Source organism: Fukomys damarensis, unplaced genomic scaffold, assembly GCF_012274545.1.
Source record: "Fukomys damarensis isolate Sample0158 unplaced genomic scaffold, DMR_v1.0_HiC HiC_scaffold_34, whole genome shotgun sequence".
Classification (NCBI taxonomy): Eukaryota; Metazoa; Chordata; class Mammalia; order Rodentia; family Bathyergidae; genus Fukomys; species Fukomys damarensis.
The window spans coordinates 13,975,197-13,982,412 of NW_022900946.1; the positions used below are offsets into that span (position 1 = coordinate 13,975,197).

The 7,216-nt window shown below is 53.6% G+C and overlaps 1 protein-coding gene across 1 annotated transcript; it reads left to right on the forward strand.

Moving 5' to 3' along the window:
- The first annotated feature begins 707 nt into the window (after positions 1-707).
- Positions 708-6,250, forward strand: Emp2 (epithelial membrane protein 2). The gene is made up of 4 exons (XM_010609965.3): positions 708-839; positions 2,933-3,023; positions 3,353-3,499; positions 5,011-6,250. Exons 1-4 carry the CDS (start codon positions 762-764, stop codon positions 5,193-5,195), a joined length of 501 nt encoding a protein of 166 aa, XP_010608267.1. The 5' UTR covers positions 708-761; the 3' UTR covers positions 5,196-6,250.
- The last annotated feature ends 966 nt before the right edge of the window (positions 6,251-7,216 follow it).

A 7,216-nucleotide genomic window follows, 5' to 3' on the forward strand; every position in this document is an offset into this window, starting at 1 on the left:
TATGGGGATAGCTATTAAGAAGAGCAGTGTTAGAGTGAGGACTGATTTTCTAACGGGTCAGATCCTTTGTAAATACTTTTGTATTGTGATCATTTTGCTTTGTTACAAAACAGGGCCTCTGATAATGAAGACTCAGATCATGAGTCCCAGGGATAGAGGAGGTCAGGAATAGGGCTTTATTTATTTATTTGCTTTTTGCAACTGACAAATTGAACCTTGGGCCTTGAGCATGCTAAGCAAGTGCTCTCCCACGAAGCCACACCCCCAGCCCGTGAACAGAATATTTGTACACTGAGCTGCTCCTTCTTGACCCCTGTACCTGCAGCCTGCTGAGGCACAGCGGTTTCCTGAGTTAGGGATTTTAACAAATCTTTATCCTTCTTTTCCACAAGAAATTCTTGGCACCCCTGGCCAGATTCTGGTTCCCTAAAAGTCTCTAGGGGAGGGAAGATGAGAAGAGAAATTTTTTATTTTCTCAGGCCCCATCCACTGTTGCTCATTTATAGATTGGTATTGTGGTGCGTGCCTAAAATCCTGGCACTCTGTAGGCTGAGGCAGGAGGGTTGCAAGTTTTAGGTTAGCCTGGGCAACTGAGGAAGACCCTGTCTCAAAAAAACAAAAAAAAAAACAATGCAAAATAAAACAAAATTTTATCATTCGTCTTTTGAATTTTGTTCTGTCACTGAACTTGTTCCTCCTCCTTTTAGCACCTCCTCCTCTGGGCTTCAGTGTGAGCTCTCGGCCCACCCTGCTCTGTGAACATGTTGGTGCTTCTTTTCTTCATCATTGCCTTCCACATCACCTCTTCAGCTCTGCTGTTCATTGCCACCATCGACAATGTGAGTTTCTCGATCATTTTGGGGGCCTTGAAATCTAGAGCCAGTAGAAGCAGAATGGAGGACAGGGTTGCCTTGACTGTGACTTGAGGGTGACCTCCCTGCCCAGGTGTCTCCTGGGCATCTTGATTAGATTCGGAGGCACAGCCCCCGACCCCCACAACTTAAAGAAGAAGAGGTTGAACTTCACTCATGGCTTCGGGGGATTCAGTCCATGGTCAGCTGGCTCCGTGGTGGAAGGGCGTGGTGGAGCAGAGCTGCTCAGTTATGGCAGCTGGGAAGAGAGCGGGGGATGGTGCCAGAAAGGAAGGCACTAGGGACCAGACAGAGACCCTCAGGTCACGCCTCTGGTGTGCAAACTGACGCTCCCGGACGTGTGCTCCACTGCCCCCGGTCACTCCCATGCCAGTCAGGCTGACACAATCAAGCTCAGCCACCACGGCTTCTGTGTGGAGCGTCTAGGGCAACACCTGTTTGGGTTTGGACTTCGGGGACCTGCGTCCTCTCCCCTCTAGATCCCCCCACCCATGGATCCTACTTGGACGCCTGACTCTGGGCGGCCCTTTGAGGACTGTGTGTGTGAATTCGGCTGTCCTGCAGATCTTAGGTCTTAACCTTATCCGAGCTGGATAATTCTTGGTTGCAGGGCCTGCCCAGGCCATTGAAGAACCCTAGCAGCATGCCGTTGGATGCCACTAAGACATCCACCCTATTTATAAGAATCAAAGTTCTCTTCAGACATTGCCCACTGTCTCACAGAGAGCAAGATCACCGAGGGCCACTCTCCTCCCATCCTGGGCCACCTCTGCTCCCTGTCCCTAGCACCTCCTTACCAGCTGGGAAGCCTAGCTCACCTGGCCATGCCCTCCCTGTAGAACTCATGCATGGAACTTTCCAGACTCTACGTGGCCCTTGAAAATTTAACTCTTCCCTTTAGTATCCAGCTGGCGGCCATATGGCAAGAGCATATTTAATAATCTCTTGGCTTACATTAAAATCCTTCCAGGCAGGAAGTGAAGCTTTTAACAAAGATTCTCTTGAGCCCACACCCTGATCCAAAGGCCTGGCTTTAATCCTGATCATTTTAAACTATAGAGATATTTAAGGGGCTGAAACACCACTCAGAGGCCCCCCAAATGGTCACCAGCTCTGCCCCCTAGACGTTCCCTATGATTAGTCATCTTGACAGCAGTCACACCTGCCGCTTGGTAACACCCGGCCACTATGGCCTGCCTCGGTCCTTTAGTGCCGATCATTTCCTGATGAGGGAACTGAGCCTCCAGTGGTTCAGGCCCTGGCAGGATGTACACCACCCTGGGGGCTGTAGGTCCTAGATTCTGTCAGGGGAGGTGGCTGCAGCTCGTGTCCCAGACGTTCTTGCTGAGCTGCTCTGAGTGGCCCGAGTAGGGACCCCGTGAATGCTGTTCGAGAGGGCTCACAGTCTGAGAGATACATGGTATTGGATATTCTCTTCTATGTCTAGTTCTGCATTGCATCCTTTGGGATCCTGAGAAGGACCCAGACTCAGTAAACAGGGCAGACAGCTTTGGGAGCAGGAGTCCTGCACGCACCCTCTGCTGAGGAGACAGCGGGACAGACGGTGCTCATCATGGTCTCGGAACTGTGCTCAGCTTCATAGCTGGGCCCCCAGTGAGGGAGGCGCCCAGTCTTTGGGGGAAGCACAGCAGAAGGAAGGCCATCCTGGGCAGGCGGGGTGCAGAGAGCTCAGAGAGAGGTGGGTGCCCCGGCCGAGGCAGGAGAGTTTGGTGTCTGCTCTGCCAGCGCCCTGTCCACATCATGCCTTCCGGTGGGATCGTCTCTGAGTAGCCTCAGCTTGGCCTCATCTGCCCCGTGGGTCCCTCCGCAGACCTGCAGTCTGGGCCGTCTGGGACCTCGTTCCGGGTCAGCCCTCCAGCCCCTCCCCAGGCCTCCTGCCTCAGAGCCCGCGTTGAACGAGACCCAGGTGACTCACCAGCACCCTGCGGTTTGAAGGATGGAGCCCAGTGGGGGCAGTGTCCCCTTGCTTCTCACATGCTGAGGACTCCGTGTGGCCTCAGTGACCAACACTCCTTCTCTGTTGCCGTTTCCCCTTGCAGACCTGGTGGGTAGGAGAGGACTTTTTTGCAGATGTCTGGAGGGTGTGCGTCAACACCACGAACTGTACAGAAATCAATGAGAACTTCGAGGGTGAGTGTGCCCCCCACCCCGGGGAAGGGATGTTCCGACCCCACCCGCCGAGGTGGCCCGGCCTGGCTTTGCTCAGTGCCTCCTGGGTGAGGGGGGCAGAACAAACCCGAGTCACAGCTCAGCACCCAAGCTAGAGGTGGGCGGGGAAGCTTGACTGGCCGAGGCACCTCCCTCCGCGCCGGTCCGGAAGGCTCCTCAGCTGCCCTCGGCTGCCCCTGCGTAGATGTAGATGTAGATGTAGATGTAGATGTAGATGTAGATGTAGATAGATGTAGGTGTAGGTGTAGATGTACGGGTCCTCAGCATGCGCCCGCACCCTCTGCCCGCAGATTACTCCATAATGCAGGCCGTGCAGGCCTCCATGATCCTGTCCACCATCCTCTGCTGCATCGCCTTCGTCATCTTCCTGCTGCAGCTCTTCCGCCTCAAGCAGGGGGAGAGGTTCATCCTGACCGCCACCATCCAGCTCATGTCGTGTGAGTCCGGCAAACCCTCAGAAAGGAGAAGCTGGCTGAGCACTTTATAACCCGGCGTTCAGATTTAGTTAGGAGTCGGGGAAGGTGGGCCTCGGGAGGCTGTGAATCCTGAGCCGGGATCGGTGAGGGAGGGGGAGCTGCTGTCTACAATGTGACGTCTGGGTTAGGGAGGGGAGAGAGCGAGCTGGGGGCGGGAATCGTGTGGCCCGAGCCCCACACCAGGCAGCCTGAGAGCAGGCCAGTGGGGCTGTGGGGGACGTGGGCCAGAGGGGTGGGCAGCGCCCCTGTGGGGTCTCGCAGCTCCGGAAGACGGTGAGGGCGTCTCCTAAGCCAGTGGGAAGCCACCAACAGGTTTAAGGCTGCTTTGGTGGCAGATGTGCGTACTTTGGGCCGGACCTGTGCAGGCTCCTGGAGGTAAAGAGATGAGCAACTCAGCCTCACATCTGGAGGAACTTGGAGCAAGCTCAGGTCCGAGAATACTTTTCTACCTGTGAAGTTGAGCAAGGCTGGAATCAGGTGAAGGAGCCTCTGACATGACTGGAGCATTTGTGGTTGTTTTAATCAAGCTGGCCGGGGACACCCCCAGTGGACAGATCTATAAGAACTGCCTGTCCAGGAGAGGAATAGGACCCCCAAGGACAGTCAGTGCTCTCAGCTTCCTGTCTGTGAATATTGGTGCTGCAGGTATTTCAGTTAGGATGCTGTTTGGGCTACACGAAGGGGAAAAGCCGGTGAACAGTGACTTCAGCCATAAGGGTACTTCCTGTTCTTACATAAGTAACTTGGAGGTGGAAGGTACCAGAGTTGGTTTGGCAGATCCTCAGCATCAAACACCCCACCTCTTTCCATCCTTTTATTCTGTCATCTTAAAAATGTTGACGACCTTTCATGGCCCCAAAAAGGCTGCTGCAGCACCAAACATTCCATCCTGACCTATCCGTATCTAAAGAAGCATGCAATTGGAAATGCTTTCTTTTCCCTCATCTTTCCAAGCAATAATATTTTTCACTGAAGGGTTTTCTGTGGCCAGAATCTATAGATCCAAAGATTATAACACGTAAACAGGTTTGACAAACTGTGGCCCATGCTTTTGTAAATAAAGTTCTGTTGGAACACAGAGCCTGGACTGTGTGTATAAACTCAGGCCCTTTCATAGGACAAGGGTGCTCCCTCCTTCTTCTGGGCTGGTGCTTGATGCCCCAGCAAGACTAGATTAGGCCAGCAGTAAAGGGAAGAAAGTAGCTACAAGGTAGGAGGCAATACTGTGCCACCATTAGTGTAATGTTCCTAATCAACTGGGATGAGTACCTACCAGCACTAGAGGCTGAAGTCTGTCTTCACTCCAGCCCCAGGCCCCTGACTCTTTGGTTTTTTGTTTTTGATACCCGGGAATCGAACTCAGGACCTTGCGCTTGCAAGGCAGGCAGCAGAACCACTGAGCTAAATCCCCAGGCCAACGCCTGACTGGAGCGCACTGTGGCTATATGGGAACCCTGCTTTGTCCCGGACAGGTCTGTGCGTCATGATTGGTGCTGCGATTTACACCGACCGCCGAGAGGACTTTCACAGGACAAACCTTGTCTACTTGCAGACATCAGAAGGCAGATACGGCTACTCGTTCATCCTGGCCTGGGTGGCCTTCGCCTTCACCTTGGTCAGCAGCCTCATGTACACCGTCCTGCGGAAGCGCAAATAGAGCCACGGAGCTGGGTCCCGGCTCTGCAGAATCCACACCAGATAACCATTTTGTATATAACCTTTTTTTTTTTTTGTGTGGTTTTTCTAGCAAACATATTGTTTCCTTTAGAAGCCAAAAAGGGATGGGGGACGGGAGTGGAGAGAGAGGAGTTCTTGTGTTTTTGAGATCAGAGGATAGGCTGGTATTCAGAACTCCTGCCTACCCAAGAGTCTCAGCAGGACAAAGGCACAATCCAGGGAGCACTGGGTGGGATGTTTCTTAAACCTGGGGCTGGGGAGGGGTGTGGAGAGCAGGCTGGGTCTCTGGGAGGTGCTGCCTATAAGGCTTGGCCTCGCCCCCCCACCCCCTCCTCAACTTCCCTTCCTGAATCTGTCCCCAGGTGGAAGAGGTGGTGAGGAGGGACCCAGGTGAGGGCTTACAGTGTCCTCAGTGGCTGAGCCCAAGTTCACCTGAGAACCAGGTGTGGACAGCCCCCGATGTCCTGTCTACAAGGAAACCAGAGCCCTTGTCCCCCTGCAGTGGGGTGGGGTTGCCACCCGGAATTGCTGTCAGTGTCTCTGACTTGCCTTAGGGGCAGTGATCTTCCGGTAGTCCTCAGATGTAGGCAAAGCATCTCTACAAGTGATTCCATGGACCCTATTTTAACACGCAGACTCCAGGTGCACTCCCCCGACCCACAGCCTAGGTCTTCAGGGGACGGCCCTGGGAATCTGCATTTCTAACAAGCTCCTCGGAAGGTGCTGGGATGCACTGGCTTGGACACTACAAGCCCCAAGCCAGGTGAGCAGGCTGCTAGCAGACTTGTGTGGAGAAGGCCCATTCCAGCCAGACAAGGCTTCCGTATCAGCACTCAGTTCTTGCTGACTCTTCCACAGCTGTTTACATCCGGGCCACCTGCGCTGCGCTCCCAGGCATGTGTCCCAGAGGCCCCACACCTTCCCGGGCCTCTTTCTTCTCTTCCGGCCCTGTGCCCTAGAGCTGGCTGCCTCTGCTAACTCCCATCCCTGCAGCCCCAGAGAACCATCCACCGTTCTCTCACTTGCTCGTTTATTCAACATAAATTCTGGCAGACTCGCCACGTGCTGGGCTCCAGGGACGCCCTCCCAAGACAGCCTGTGTCCTCCTGGGGCTGGTGGAGGGGACAGACCAGTTAGGAACACTGACCACAAACTCAGATGGAGCTGCAGAAGGCACCGCTGAGGATTCGAAACAGGCCCCGAGGTTGGAGGAAGCCTGGCTTATGTGCACCTGTTTTTAAATGCTCCAAGGCATTAGATCCGCCTAAATCAGCTCAGACAGATGGCATTTGAGGGCAGTGCCTGCCTGTACTATACCCAGAGAACACTTCTGAGGAGGACCCCAAGGACCCCACAGCAAATGAGGCAAAAGAGGATCCCCAAGAGGCATGATCTGGGCAGCAGAGCCACTCAGGTGGATATCAGGTATGGTGGGATCTGGGTGTAAAGTGCCCTTCACACTTACTCCCCAGGTGGGCTCTCTCTAATGCTCTGACACCACAATGGAACCACAAAATATCTTGGAGCCTAACCCTCAAGGAGTGCGTGAATTCCCTTCCCCCAAAAAATCCTCAGGGCTGCAAAGGTGTCTGCATGGGTACCGTCCAGGATGACCTCGGGTTTTCCCAGCTGGCTGCCCCTCTGTCTGACATCAGGGCCACATCCATCTGCGACACTGAGGTTTGGGGGGACAGGAGAGATGCTTCTTCCCTGCTGTGCGACGCGGCACTGGGGAAGGTGGAGAGAGCTGGCGAAGTCAGGGAGAAAATATCCGCCCATCTTCCCCATAGTAGAATCAGCCCTCAGTTGGTGCTTATTGTCGGTTATTCGAGAACTACAACCAAAGATGCTAAGATGTCCAGGAAGCAAATATTAGACGAGATCAGGCGCATTCAGGGTGGTATAGCCATAGACCAAGAAGCAAATATTAGGACCAAATTTATAACTGTATTTGAAGGAACTATAGTTTGCATATCTTATGACATTTTTATAAAGTACTGT